This window comes from Rhinolophus sinicus, linkage group LG02 (assembly GCF_036562045.2).
Source record: "Rhinolophus sinicus isolate RSC01 linkage group LG02, ASM3656204v1, whole genome shotgun sequence".
Lineage (NCBI taxonomy): Eukaryota > Metazoa > Chordata > Mammalia > Chiroptera > Rhinolophidae > Rhinolophus > Rhinolophus sinicus.
In genome coordinates this window covers 140,409,665-140,425,943 of record NC_133752.1, presented here as the reverse complement: position 1 = coordinate 140,425,943, position 16,279 = coordinate 140,409,665, and the positions used below count along the sequence as shown (strand labels likewise).

The window sequence follows — 16,279 nt, the reverse complement described above, 5'->3', positions numbered from 1 at the left end:
AAGGAGATGAAAGACCTATACACTGAAAACTATAAGACACTGATGAAAGAAATTTAAGAAGACACTAATAAATGGAAAGATATTTCATGCTCGTGTACTGAAAAAAACATTAAAATGTCCATACTACCCAAAATGATATGTACAGATTCACTGCAATCTCTATCCAATGGCATTTTTCACAGAAATAGAACAAACAATCCTAAAATTTGTATGGAACTACAAGAGACCCCAAATAGCAAAAACAATCTTGAGAAAGAAGAACAAAGCTAGAGGCATCACACTTCCTGATTTCAAATTATATTACAAAGCTATAGTAATCAAAACAATATGGTACTGGCATAAAAACAGACACACAGATCAATGGAACAGAATAGAGAGTCCAGAAGTAAACCCACACATATGTGGTTAATTAATTTACAATAAATAAGATAAGAATATACAATGGGGAAAGGTCAGTCTCTTAAGTATGTGGTGTTGGGAAAACTGAACAGCTACATACAAAAGAATGAAACTGGACGACTATCTTACACTATATACAAAAATTAACTCAAAATAAAGACTTAAATGTAAGACTTGAAACCACAAAACTCCTAGAAGAAAATACAGGTGGTAAGCTCCTTGACATCAGTCTTGGAGATGATTCTTTGGATTTGATGCCAAAGGAAAGGCAACAAAAGCAAAAATAAACAAGGGGGACTACATCAAACTAAAAAGCTCCTGCACAACAAAAGAAACCATCAACAAAATGAAAAGGCAACCTACTGAAAGAAAATATTTGCAAATCATGTATCTGATAAGAGGTTAATATCCAAAATATAAAATAACTCATACAATTCAAAAGCAAAAAGATAATCTGATTTTAAAAATGGACAGAGGATATAAATAACATTTTTCCAAAGAAGACATATAGATGACCAACAGGTACATGAAAAGGTGCTCAACACTAATGATCAGGAAAATAAAATTCAAAATCACAATGAGTTATCACCTCACACCTATTAGAATGGCTATTAAAAAGACAAGAGATAACTAGTGTTGGTGAGAATGCAGAAAAAAGGGAACCCTTGTACATTGTTGGTGGGGATGTAAATTGGTGCAGCCACTATGGAAAATAGTATGAAGGTTTCTCAAAAAATTAAATATAGAACTACCATATGATCCAGCTATTCCACTTCTACATGTTTAGCCGAAAGAAATGAAAACACTAACTCAAAAAGGTATCTGTATCCCCATGTTTAATGCAGTATTATTTACAATAGCTAAGATATGGAAGCAGCCTCAGTATCCATTGATGAATAAAGATGTGATGTATATACACACATATATACATATATACACATATATATACATACATACATACACATACACACACACACACACACACACACACATACAGAAGTGCTTTGAAGGAAGCACACACAGAAATATTATTCACCCACAAAAAAAGAAGGAAATCCTGCCATTTGGGACAACATGGATGGATCGCAAGGGCATTGCTAAGTGAAATAAGTCAGACAGAGAAAGGCAAATACCATATGATTTCACTTATATATGAAATCTAAAAAAATAAATAAAAATAAAAAATACAACAATAAAAATAAAAATGAAACCCAAACTCATACAGAGAACAGATTGCTGGTTGTAGGGAAAGGGAGGAGGTGGAAGTGTGAAAGAAAATGGGTGAAGGGGGTCAAAAGGTATTCTAGTTATAAAATAAATAAGTCCTGAGGATATAATGTACAGCTTGGTTAATAATCCTATATTGCATATTTGAAAGTTGTTAAGAGTAAATCTTAAAGGTTCTCATCACAAGAAAAAAAATTGTAACTATATGTCGCGAAGGGTGTTAACCAGACTTACTGTGATTATTTCACAATATACACATATGTAGAATTATGTTGTATACCTGAAACTAATGTTATATGTCAATTATCTTCAATAATGTATTTTGAGAAAACAATTCTAGTATGCAGTTTTAAGTTATCCATTGATATTGCTGTAATGATCATTAAGAAGCACTTTGTGGTAGGGCGTATCAGAGATGATGTTTACCTAACTAAGGCTGACACACAGGATAATAAACACAACCCCTCAGAATGGTTAAATCGTCTGCTTGAAGCATCACTAGTCTTTGAAGGAAGCAGTTTTCTAAGTGAAAGGACAATCCAGGAGCTACACCCTCATGGGGATGAGTTCATTATAATGTTGCATTTGAAAAATGGAGAGCTTAGCCACCTGCTTTAAAATAGGAAAATATCTTATACAGGTTACCAGAAATGTAAGAGAAATATTTTAGACTACTTTGGACTTTTGAATCATCTGCAAATAAGTGCCTTGGAGAGCTCTGTTAAATAAGAGACCCCCAACACACATTTCTTTTTTTATCACACAAGAAATGCAGAACCTGGAGGTTCTTGCAAGTTAATCAATAAGTTCCCAGGCAGGAGCTCTGCTAAGATGTTTAAGGAGGGGTGGGTGTAGTAGAGGAGGTTAGAATGGAAAAAGAAAGACCCGGATCATCCTGAACTTTAGGAAAGAGAGAACTAGTGTTTTTTCTGTTAACATCACTGCCCAGGCAACTGATGGGATTTACTGGTAATTTAATTGCTAATTAGTGCCAATGACTGGGGAGACAGAACAACCTATAGATTCCCAAATAAATCCAAATACTTACAGGCTGTTTGCAGGATTTAAATAAGATGATTTTATCCAAAATTTCACAATTTTGAACTTTGTGAGACACAAAGAACTTATGTTATGCATTTGACAGAAACTGAAGATAACTTTGTTTTGTACCCACATCTAGGGCACTTGTATAAGAAAGGTACTAGGGTAGAAAAAAGAATTGCATAGTTACAGTTATAACCTAAGTAAAATTATGCTGTAATTATTATCTATCCTTTCTGCAGAAGCAAAGAAATTGATCACTGATAAAAACCTGAATATGACGCTTTCACATACAGAGCACTGCACATTCTTCGCCATTCTCTACTGCTGTAGTTTCAGGCACAAACTCCATGCTCACTTGTATGTCTAAATCCAACTGACCATCAACAGGAGAAAGGTTGGACAAAGAGGTCAAGATGGAAAAAAAGTCAAAATGGGCTGCTCATCCATTAAAAACTGAACCAACTTCAGGTCTCTGAAGCACCGGGACCACTTGGGTGGTATTTAAACTTGGGGAGAGAGAAAGGAAGTAGCTGCTGGGTGGAGTCTCTGGGTCAGACTGTTGCCTCCCCTGGGCTCTCTCTGAGCAGATCTAACAGGCTGTCAGTGATTTCAAAGCCAAACTCAAAAATAAAACTCATTAATGCAAGTTTGGGGAAAGTTTTTAGCTCTGTGAATGTTACCTATAACTGCAGTGCTTTACAGAGCTCTACAACCTAGCACATAGCCCTTAATCAAGCGGCTAAACTTTTCAGCCACATAGGAAAGCTTTTGAGGAGCCGGGAAATTCCATCTAGCCCAATGCCAGTAACTATTAATAAACGAGGGTCTTCGGTTTCTGGATCCCCAAGTCTCACTGGGATTGCATAAGCTAATTCTCTAGTTCTATAACCTATAGAGTATCTCTTCTTGAAAGGGATTAACAGTCAGTGGCAACCAATAAACCACTTCTCAATTTTTCTACCATCTAAAAGGTCATCAACACTGGAGCTCCACTCTTTAATTCCTCACTCACTCACCAAGTGATGCCAATTCTTCCTCCCCAGGAAAGCTTAGAAAGTAGCTCATTTTTCTAGAAAGGTAAGCAAACCACTTCTGACTCAGGCCTTGACTCACTAGCATCTCTCTTATCCCCACTCTCTGAGCAAGAATCTTCCTACCAATGCTCTTCTTCTCAAGTGCCCTCTAGAACAAAGACAATTCCTCCTCCCAGTACATCCTGTAGCAAAGGGCAGTATTACGGGTAGCAGCTTCTGACCACAAAGACAAGTTCCCACTTGTCTTTCTCTCCCCTTCCCTATTTCAGCCATTTTGATTATTCAAGATGTATTTTTGTAGGAAGATAAACTATATATAGTTCAAGGTTTGAGGAAGTGGTACAGTACATCTGACAGAGAGGCAGCAAGCTAGTGATTAACCGTGGGTACAGACGGATGCACCATCATTTATTTCATCCACTGTAAGAAGGCAGTTTGTTGTTGTGGGTTCCAGAGGCAGACTGCTTGGGTTCAAATACAGGCTCTGCAAAGGGAGTATGACTCTGGGCAAGTTGCTTAGCCATCCCGTGCCTCTGTATCTTCATTTATAAAATGCAAATGGTAGTGCCTGCCTACCTTATAGGGTTGTTGTGAGAATTAAATGATTATGATACAATCTTGGGAAATAGTGTAAGCATTAAACACTAAGCATTATGTTATTAGCTATTATTAGTAATATGTATACATTTTTTTAATGAGGTAATTCTATATGTATTGACTTGGAATAAAGTCCATGACACTGTATTTTGTGCAAACGTTACAGAATAACATGCTTAGTACGAGCATATTTGGGGAAGAAAAAAGAAAGGCATGATACATATATATAGGTGCATCTAAGTATAGAAAGGCATACACACCACTCAAAGACTGAACTGTCATTACCCTTAGGGAGTGAGGGGTAGTGGGGGAAGCTTATATTTGTATACGGGGCTTTGCTTGAATTAACAAGTATGTACTACTTTTATAACTACTTTAAAAAATTAAACATTTTACAGTGGCCCCTCTAACCTTCAAGTTGAACATCTTTCTTGTCCTGGTCTAGGAAATGATAAGCTTCTTAGAGATAAAGAAACTGAGGCCCAGCTAGAAGGTAGAGCCCTGTAAGTACTATCTCCCACATGTCTCATTGCAGGTAACCTTATATTTTTTTCAGCCCTTGGCCTATCATGTGACCACCATAGGATCCAAACATTCTGAAACTGGTGGGTTTTTTCCCCCCTTTCCTTCCTGCTTACCTGAGGTACCCGTTTTATTGTGTCCAAGTAGCTTCTACATTCCGTGTTTTAGCATCTTCCTTTACCTCTCTTATAACTTTCTCACCATTTGCCTGTTTTTCTGCCCCTCAGACAGGTGCCCTTGCCCTGGAAAACCACTCAAGGGACAACTGAATCCAACATATTCAGGTTTTTGGCAGGCACAGGGCCCCATCTACACAATTGCAGGATGGAGTATGTCTCCAAGTTGCTTATCTTGCAAAGGGTCCAAATGGGCTTTTAAACAATTTTTTTCTTATTTAAGTCAAGAAACAGTGCTTGGTATGTTTTGGCAGGCACTTTTCCCTCCTTTAAGTCTTCCTTACACAGGTGTTTATTTTTGTTTTGGTTTTCTCCTGGAAGTCACAAAGCAATTTTGTATTTCCTCACCCCCAAAGTTCTCTACCTCGCCTATCCTTCATTATATGTTAATTTTTATTGTTTTAGCATCCATCACTTTCACTTGTTTCTTATCTTTCACACTCCAGCTATCTCCCCCATTTATACACATTTTCTATTTCAGCCCGTAGAGAAACTGTTATATGATGAAAGAGGAAGGAAAAGAGAATTCGATATTCTAGGCAGAGCATCTTCCAGGTCATCTCTCGCACCGGAACCCGGAGCGTCGGGAATCATGCCTGCCCTGGGGTATCCGGGCCACCAGAACAGGGTCAGCATCAAAGCACCCAGGCGTCGGGAGAGATGATTGGTTACTGGATGAACCAATCAGCGGGCAAGGCTGTGCAGGGGTAGAGAAGGGCCAAGATTACAGAGCGGACTGAGTTAAAGGAAAAGGGGCAGGTGTGCCAGGCATAGGGGTTTTACGTGCACTTTTGCACCCACCAGGTCACTATTAACCCCGGAGCTCGGTCTTCTAAATCCCACCTTCTGAGTTTGCCAGTTTCATACCGCTGAATAGGAGGAGAAACATTACATATCCTACCATTCATAAGATGGTCATTAACAGTCAATGGAGGAGTAGCCGTAGAGTGGGGCAGAGGCCACTAAAATCCTCCCTCCTTTCCCAGTTCCACGCCAGGTTGTCAACCCAACTCAATCTGTTCTTGAAATAGTAAATCACTCAAAGGCTCACACAATCGCCAAAGCTGAATACCACATTGCTATCATTAAATATCTGAAATAAGCTGACCCCTGCCCAAAGATTGGGGGGAAATAGTATTGGCGTTTAACGAACGCGCAGAGTTTTACTCCCTGCTAAAGGAGAAGCGAATAGGAGCTGTTAGGCTGAAGTGGGAGAAACTGAGACCTTCTGAAATGTGCAACCACGACAGCCAACGCGGCCGCCTCCAGGGCTCGGACATCCGCCACCCCCTCCCTCCCCGGCGCAGGGACGGCTCCTCCAGGCTGTGCCCCACAAACTTCAGGCAGAAGCGCAAAGATTGAGTGGGGGGGCTGCACAGATGCTAGATTTCCCGGCTCTGTTTCAAACTTCAGCAAAAACTGGTCTGCGCACTTTATTCCAAGTGTGATAACCCCCCGAATCACAGACCCGTCCAACCTTAGCCTTCCCACGGCCCAGCGCTGCACCCATCAATCTACCACCACTACGCCGCGTCCTTGGGTTTGGGGGAAAGGGGAGTGGGAGAAGGCAGAAATGGCCAGTGCAAGTTAAGAGGTACCCGCCGAGGCCTGGACGCCGGCAGCCAGAGAGCCCTGGGGCGGAGGAACAAGGAGAGAGGAAGGCTGGAAGCGTGCGGGGAAGGGCCGCGCGGAGACCGGTGTCGCTGCACTCACTCTGCGTAGCCAGTGGCCCAAGGCAGCCGCCGGGTCTCCTTGAGGATGAGGATGGGGCGGGCGATGTGGTCGGCGCTGCACTCCACTTCGTCCTGAGACAGCCCGAGGAACTCCGGTCGCCCGTAGGGAAAACGCAGGGGCAGGTCCGAGCCTCCGCAGCCGCCGCCGCCGTGCTCGGAGCCTGAGCTGCCAGCCATGATGCCGCCCATGAAATTGGCCACGGCAGATTTCACTCGAGTGAGCATATTACTCTGGCGCCCGGCAGCAGCGGTGCGAGCGGGAGGCGGAGACCCGGGCCCGGCGAGGCGCAGCGCGGGGCATGCAGGCTGCGGCGGGCGCCGGGCGCACGAGCAGCCGGGCCGCTGGGACGCGCCGCGCGACTCCCAGAGCCTAGAGCTGCAGGGGGCCGAGCTCGGGCCTCCCGCGCTCGGTGCTGCCGCCTCCCCCCGCTACACTTCCGCAACCGAGAGGCATGGAGCGGGCCGGCGGGGCAGGGAGCGACGCCGCGCGCTCCGGGAGCCGCTGGGCGGCCGCAGCTGCAGCAGGTCCCTTCCCTGCCGGCTGTGCTCGACTCCTGCGTGAGCACAACTGAGACCACCAGGAGAGCCCGCGGAGCCGGCAAGGCTGCTGCCACGGCTACCGTCGCCGTCGAGTCATGTGATAATCAGGCTGCAAGGGCTCTAGCTGCTGTTGTGGCCGGAGCTCAGCCCCTCCCCTGCCGGCCCGAGCGAGGCTGGCACCAGGTCCGTGACCTCCTGTGGAAGAGGGAGGCAGGCCGGGTCGGTACCTGGCGGAGGGGATGGGGGCGCTGTTAGCTGTAGCCGGTACAGGTGTTAGGGGACGTCACGTGAAGCCAGGCAGCCAGGAAAAGCCAAGTTGAGGAATCCACTCTCGGAGGAATGCTGCCTACGCCTCTGGGAAAGGAAACTTGGAGAGCTGAAGGGGAAAGGGGAGACAGGTGGAATCCTGGTGGGACGGCTCCAAGTCCTGCAGTGGAGATGAGGAATGCCTGGTGTGACAGACTTTTCAGAGCTTTAAAGAAAAAAAAGACTGCAATGGTTGCACAAGAATCATTCAAAGTTTCTCCCTAGGCATTTCTGGAATTACTTTTCTTTTTCTCTCATTACCACCACAAGCATCATTATCTGTGGAGCAAACCCTGTTTCAAACCCAGAATAAGCTTAATGGAGAAGAAAACAAAAGAGCTCTAAGAAATCAGAAGCAAGAAGTATTTTATATATGTAGTATTTAACTGCTTAATAAATTTGTACAAGCATTTTCCTCAAACATAGCAACATGAGTATCTTTTCAAAGTTGACCCTGTTTACTATTGAGGCACTTAATATACGTAGCCTTTTCTTACTTCGAAACATTGTTACAAAATTATCTAAGGGCCCTTTAAAACTAAAGTAATTTAAATAGAACATAGCGACTCAAATGCTAAAGTAAAAATGAATAAATGTTTGCAATGATTTGGTGATGTTGTATTAAAAGAAAACAGAAAAATGTTTGAGAAAACCCCATGAATGTGCTTCATTGGGGTAACATTTGTTAAGTATTGACTTAAATTTTTTTTTTTTTTTTTTTTGGCAAAAGAGCTATTTCCTGTTCATGTTTACTTTTTCTGTATCCTGTCCTGTTCCTGTGTTTACCTACCATTTAATTTGCCAGGATTCTGTGTTCCTTGTGGAGTTATGCACTGAGCACTCCCCTGGAGTTCAGGAGGGAATGCAGGCTGTCATTCTCCAGGAGTGGGAAGGCGGAAGCTGCCCAGGTGCTAGGGGGAAAGATAATTCTCTGAGGAGAAATTGGAATCTTTGCTTTTAGGTGTGGCCTGGGTAAACCTTATCGATTCCTTTTTTTCAGTATCTATGATATTTTTTAAGGCATTTCCCCATTTGTCTTTTTCATGAATAGGTACTCCAGTTTACTATCTATTACGTAATTATGTAAAAAACAAAACATTCAACCTTTAGTGAAATTCCATTTCTATCAATGAGTTATTTTATTACTTTTCACAGAACACAAACACAGTTTTATCTTGGCCCCTTTAATTTTAAATTTTGGGGCATGATTCTAAACGCTGCAAAATCTAAATGAGCAAACCGATCTTCTCAACTTTTGCTTTGTTAAACTATAAACTGATTCCGATGGGAAACCTCTATGTAGTGCCTAAACATCCAGAGAGTCTGGAATCCAAGGACTCCTATACAATTAGAATCCCGTTTTCAAGCTATAGTTGTAAAACAATTACCTTTTAACCATGTCCTTTGGATACCTCAGTTAACTAACCTCTACTGAGATGAATTTAATATCTTGTTCCCTTAATTTCACTTTGTGTATTTACTAGAAATAGGATTTTTAAAAAATTTCCTGTCTGATTTATTTTCAATTTAAAAAGAGTACCTAATCATGGTCAATCAATAAACAAAATCCAATAGTACAGAACTGCAAATGAGAAAGTAGAATACTCCGAAACATTTCCCCAGGGGATTACCACTGTTAGTATTTTCTGTAGGCTTCTACATTTTTTTCTCAAATAGGATATTTAGCATAATTAAGTGTGGCAATATTAGTCAGATTTGTCAACCAATGTTTTGTAAGAAGTTGTGCTAGTATTTCTCCATAACCTGATTATTATCTATTATGGGAAAATGTTAGTATATCTTTAGCTTTGCACAGCAAACTTTGTTCTACTAACAGCAAGCAAACAGGAATTTCATGCCTGTTCTCCTCTGAATATTTCTATAGTATGAGTGTTTACAGCTAACTAATAAATCTACTATCTTATCTAGGGTTAGTGTCCCATCTGACAATTTTCCAGAGAAATATTTTTCTTGAAGTTTACTTCTTAATTATGTCATTCATGAAGGTCAGTGCTTTAGAGGGGAGTAAATCCTGACTTAAAGGGGGTGGTCATCCCTTCTGGGGGAAACCCTAGAAAAAAGTACCTTTCATACCTATTACAGATGCAAATTTGAGAGGATCTGTTCTCCACCTTTAGGATTAATGGTTCCCTAAATTCAAGTGGTATACTAATTAGGAATGGAGAGACCCTCAATGTGTTTATTACACACTCTATGTATATGTGCCCCAGTCATCAATAGTTATCCTTCATTTTTCTCTTCGTTTTCTCATTCTCCCTGGAAAATTTGGGTTTAAAGACTTTAATAGAACATTCATTTGCAGGTTACATACATAGACCTTGTACTTGGATGTTCTTCATATAAACGAATCCCATTTCTAGGTTTGTAATACTATGGTTTTACTATTCAATGACTCAGTACCATCAATAAGACTATTTTCAAAAAAAATAAAAAAGGTCTGGATGATTTCTTCAGTCAAAACATCAGGGATTGCCCTGAAATATTTATTTATTTATTTATTTATTTTTAATTAAATGTTTTAATTAAATATTTTAAAATATTTTAATTAAATATTTATTTATTTATTTATATTGTGGAATATTGGGGAACCGTGTGTTTCTCATGGCAGACATCACCTAAAACAAGCGATCAAGATAAACATCCCCAATAATGAGGGATAGTAACACCCTGTATCCCCTGACATCATGCACTGAAAAGGGCACATCCTTCCTGTGGTATTGCTTCCCTTCATCCTTAACCTTGGTATAATTATGAGAAAACACAAGTCAAACCCAAACGGAGGATACTCTACAAAATACCTGATCTGATCAGGTATCTTGAAAAGTGTTAAGGTCCTAAATGACAAGAAAAGTCTGAGGAACTGTCACAGTTTGGGGACAAAGAAGACCCATTCTAATAAAATGCTGTACCAATGTTAACTTCTTAATTTTGATGTCAAAATTCGGGGAAGCTGGGTGAGGGAACAAAACAAAAAGAATCAAGGACAATTTGGGTTCAAGAAAGAAAGCAAGGGCGGCCAGACGGCTCAGTTGGTTAGAGCGTGAGCTCTGAACAACAGGGTCACTACTTTGATTCCCACATGGGCCAGTGAGCTGCTCCTCCTGCAACTAAAGATTGAAAACAACAACCAGACTTGGAGTTGAACTATGCCCTCCAAAACTAGATTGAAGGACAACAACTTGGAGCTGATGGGCCCTGGAGAAACACAGTCCCCCAATATTTCCCAATAAAGTTTATTTTTTTTTAAAAAAGGAAAGAAAGAAAGCAAATACTTATTTGGAAGTCAGGCCTGGAGAAAGATGCATAATGCCTTTCCAAGACTCATCCCTCTCCTAGCTGTAAATCCATGCCTCTATTATGGGGCTAATCTTGTATTGTAACTAGCAGTGTACCATGTCCTCCCATTAGACAGTGAAATCCTGTAGGGCAAGAATATTCTTATCATATTCGTGTTTTTAGCACCTACCCTAATGTGTAACAAGTAATAGTGTTCAGCTGGTAAATTGATTCTTAAAAATTCCATTCAGAGAAGAGACAATACAAGTTGTTTGAATGACCAAATCTGTTGTATCTTATATCCCGTTTTCTTAAAGATCTTTCTCACCTTATTCCTTAAGATCTGTGTTATCTATAAGCAAAACGTTCTTTTTAAAAGAGTTTTATTTAAAATATAGCTAAAATACAATATTATATTCAATTCAGGGGTACACCATAGTTATTTAACATTTATACACCTAAAGAAGCGATCACCATGATGAGTCCAGCAACCATCTGACACTGAACTATCGCAGTAGAATTGACTATATTCCCTGTGCTGTATATTACGTCCCTATGACTTATTTGTTTTATACCTGGAAACTTGGAGCTCTTATTCCCCTTACCCTTTACCACCTTTTCTTTATCCATTCATCCACCGATGGACACCCAGGCTGCCTCCACATCTTGGCCATTGCAAAAAAAATGCTGCAATAAACATATGGATGCAAATGTCTCCTCAAAGTAGAGTTTTGGGTTTTTTGGATAAATACCCTGAAGTGGGATTACTGGGTCCTTCATTGTCTCTTCTTATAGCCTTTGTTTGAAAGTCTATTTTTTCTGGTATAAGTATTGCTACCCCAGCTTTTTTTTTTTTTTCTTTTTTTTTCATTTTCATGAAATATCTTTTTCCATCCCTTTACTTTTCTGTCTCTGTGTGTCTTTCAATCTGAAGTGAGTCTCTTGTAGGCAGCATATGTAAGGGTTTTATTTCCTTATCCATTCAGCCCTCATATGTCTTTTGATTGAAGCATTTAATCAATTTACATTGAAAGTAATTGTTGATATGTAGCTATTGCCATTTTATTATTATTCATAATTTTGATTTGTTTTTTTCCATCTTAAAGAAGTCCCTCTAACATTCCTTGTAATACTGGTTTGGTGGTGATCAACTCCTTTAGCTTTTTCTTATCTGGGAAGCTCTTTGTCTAATTCTAAATGATAGCTTTGCTGGGTAAAGTAATCTTAGTTGTAGGCCCTTGTTTTTCATAACCTTGAATATTTTGTGCCTGTTCCTTCCGGCCTGTAAAGTTTCTGTTGAGAAATCAGCTGACATTCTCATGGGAGCTCCCTTATAAGTCACTAGTTGCCTTTCTCTTGCTGCTTTTAGGATTCTCTCCTTGTCTTTAATCTTTGCCATTCTAATTACGGTTTGTGGCCAGTACTGAGCAACCTAGCAAAAGTCTCAGAGCACACTGAGGCTGGTCACCATCCACCTGGGGCCAGCCAGAGTAAGATAATTTTCTAAGAAAGAGTACAACGTGGGCGGGGCTGGCTGCTCACCACAAAGTACTTCTGGCTGTGTGCGAGTTGGGTGGGGAGGGGTCCCAGCTGAGTCAGCGGGGCAGGGCAGAGCATTGTAGTTCACTGGGCCAATCAGATTTAGATTTTGCCTGTGGGGACGGGCTCAAAACAGGCAAGATAGCGCTCAACTGCCAGCTGTTCAGAAGGAGGACCCCTCACCGGATAAATGATGACCATCCTCCAGCCACTATCCTCCAAGCCACACAACTCAGTCTGCCCTCCCCCGCATGTCTCCAAGGTCCCCTGAGTCACCACCCCCTTTGCTGAAGCCCAAGGTGAGTGCCTGCAAGTGAGTGAGTCTGTTTATGGGTTGTTCAAGAGGATGGCTGGGTTTCCTGTTGCCTTCTGTTCCACCCAAACGGTCGAATCCCCACTAGTTTTCACATCCAGCTGTTGTGGGTGCTCCTCTTCCTGGCACCAGTACACCTGGCTGGGAAGCCAGTTGTAGGGGGCTGGGGTCCCTTGCTCCTCCATGGGGTGGGGAACCTCCATGGCCAAGATATCCCTCCTGATTCTGAACAGCCACGTAGAGGTTTGGGGCTGATTTCGCATCTCTGTACCTCCTACCAGTCTCGTTGTGGCTTCTTTATATTTTGAGTTATAGGACTTCTGTTCGGCTAGACTAGAGATGGTTCTTCAGGTTGATTGATTTTGTAAATTAGTTGTAATTTTAATGTGTTCACAGAAGAATGCCGGCACAGTGTTTATCTACTCCATCATCTTGCTAAGACTCTCTAAGCAGAACTTTCTTAACCTGTGATAGCTAATAAGATAAAGCTTAGCTAACTTCAGTCAATATCCAGATTGGTAATAACGTGGATCCCGAGTCACGTGGGTTGTGCTTCACACTATACTGGTAACCTGATGTACATCATAACCAGGATAGGACATTAAAATAGTTAACATCAACTTGTTTTTTGCTTCAGAAATCGTTTAGATTCTGGTCTCATATGTAATGTACTGGCTGAAAAATCTGATTCATTGGAAAGGATTTATTTCTCCATAGTTAAGGAAACCATTTATAAATAATTTCCTTATGAACCAAGAGATAACTAATTTTTGAATACAGAGTTCGAGTATTAGCAAATTTTATATCAATCAAATGCAGACATTCCCCAGATTATAAACACCTGATTTTGGAATGGCTGGCACATTCAACCAATGGATTACACCTGACTTTTCTTATCACTCTCCCATTGGCCACCTTCTATAGACTATTCTATCCTGTGTCCACATTGTCCTAGACTGGAACCACTGCTTTGTAACTGATACGGGAATTATATAAACCTGAATCTCTTACACATAATTCCTGGTCCCATAATACCTTCTATAGATTAGACTCTGAAATATGCTGAGTACCAGAATACTTATATATAAAATGGAAAAGATAATCATTCCAAAATCATAGGGTAATTGCAAGGGTCAGCAAGATAATAGTTGTAATTATAACTAATGTTGGTCCAAGGTATTATCCTTCTCCTTAAATCAATTTTGTTCCTTAGGGATTTATTTTTAATATTAAAATTTTAAACTATTTTCTATTCTTTGCTTACAGCAATAAAATAATAATATTTACTTCATAGGATTATTTTGATGACTAAATAGAATAACATGAATATTCCTAGTATTCTTCCTGCTTCAGAATGTGTGGCTAATAAACATACAAGTATTCTGTATTATGATACTGAGAGCACCCTGCAGTGTGACGGAAGGAGAATTTACATACATTGTCTCAACGCTCTTCACTAGCACTAAAAGTTACGCATTGTTTCTAGTGCTCTTGGACAACACTACCAGTTTACTAGTGAGGAAACAAATTAGGAGGAGGTAACTGACTTCCCCAAGACCACACAGCTAGTAATGAAGCAATACCTATTCCCATTTCGTGCTTTTGAAAATAGTCCATCAAAAAGAAAGTTTACATTACAAAATTTTTTTGTATACCTTGTACAAAATCCTCAAGATAACTGAGGTAGATCTTTACTTGGAAATTTTATATGTATGTAGAGATAAAACAATCCCTTAGCAACCTTAGTTAGACTGTTATAGTGCAATAAAGTCATTTGGAAATTGTTCAAATTCCAAGCAAATTACTTTCCACTGAGGTTTTCAGATAGAATTCATTTCTAAGGTGGGAGCTACCTGGGTCATACCAAAGTTGTATGAAAATTCTAAATTCTATTCAACTGAAAATATCTTAAAAAATTATATTACCAGTCTGTTTCCATGTTATGTTAACTTCTCTTTTTAAATATGATTTATACCCCCACTGTCCTGCCATTTTAAAATTCCTGCTACTGGCATTATTTTTCTAAGTTAATAGTGGCCTGAGTGAAGTAGCCAATGAAGATTATTTACTGAATGACAAAGTCAGTGTTTGCTCAGAGAAGGGCTTGTGGTTGATGAAAATTCAGAAACCAAGCAATTAAAGACAGCCGCTTAACTAAGACCTATAAACTCAAATGTTTATTCTCTCCAAGGATCAGTCTTGTTCTATGCCATGATGTGTGATAGCTATCTAGACTTGAAATGCAGAATTAGTTGTTTTGTCCATCTTATCATCAACTGCATTTTGAATAGAAGTAGGGAGATTTTCTATGCTTGCCTGTAAATATTTTTAGGGTCAGCTTTCCGAAACCAAAACAAAGTAGAATGTCATGGCAAATAATCTCATTTTATTCAAAAGCAAGACTGCCCACCTCAATTATCAGGGTTGTCCTTTCAGAATGAACATATCCTACTTTTAGCAAGTTTTTCCTTATGTCTACTTCCGTGAATTTTAAAAATTAATTTATCGTCTCAATTTTCTTTTCATTGTTTTGACTGTGATAAACTGGCATCTTACATTGCACTTTCTGGACCAGCAATAGCAGAATCACCTGTAAACTTGTTAGAAAAGTAAATTCTCTGGCCCCATCTCAGACCTATTGAATCAGAATCCCTGGGGGTGGGACCCAACAATCTAGCTTAACAAACCCTCCAGGAGATTCTGATAGAAACCATTTGAAAAACATTGGCATATGGAAAACATGTGCTCTTTACTTAATGGGTAGTCAGACATGGAAATGCAAGGATTGTATCAAATGAGAAAGTAAGCAGTGGTCCAAATGCTTTGACTTGAAATGGATACAGAACAAGAACAGCCATGAATGAGACTCATGAACTGGATCTAGTCAGACACATAAGAAATGTTTCTTTCTGCTTGATTTCTGTGGGCTTATGTTAGTATAAAACCCTAAGTACATTTGCTGTGGGCAGATATGTGAATTCTTCAGCATGTGGGAAGCTGTAGAGAAGGAAGTAGGATTGACCGCTGCCTGCTCGCATCTCCCAGCCTGGATTACCCAATAGGCAGTCTGTCTATGCACATGTTTCTGTCATGTGCCAGGCAGTGGCAGAAAAAAAAAGTAGCATATAAACGTACAGAGGGTGCCAAAAAAAGTATTCACATTTTAAGAAAGGAAAAAACTGTATTAAAATGGTAATATAATGAATGACGCTAGCATTCATTTGATGAAGGCCATCTTTTGAGCGAACGTCATACTACACATTGCTACTGTAATTCAATTCAACTTTGAAAAGTAATACATAGGTAACATCTCTTAAATGTGTACAATATTTTGGCACCCCAGTATTTATATAAATACATATAACATATATTTTTAAATCTATATCTTTGGTAATGGTTTTTAAAAGTAACAAAGTGGTCATTATTAGAAAAAACAAACAAACAATTTTTGGCCTTATATTTGTATGGTTTTGCATTGTTTTTAGTTCAGTTGCTGGCACTAGGGCACTAAATATAATCTTTCAATGCCTGACGTTTTTAATCTGGCTCAGA

At 40.1% G+C, this 16,279-nt stretch overlaps 1 protein-coding gene across 1 annotated transcript in view; it reads right to left on the bottom strand.

Annotated features, from left to right (window-relative positions):
• PPM1H (protein phosphatase, Mg2+/Mn2+ dependent 1H) overlaps positions 1–7,406 on the bottom strand; it is a 236,017-nt gene extending 228,611 nt beyond the window's left edge. The window contains exon 1 of the mRNA XM_019732426.2: positions 6,713–7,406. Within this exon, the coding sequence (XP_019587985.1) occupies positions 6,713–6,957 (245 nt within the window). The 5' untranslated portion in view covers positions 6,958–7,406. The remainder of the gene's footprint in view (positions 1–6,712) is intronic.
• Positions 7,407–16,279: the final 8,873 nt, after the last annotated feature.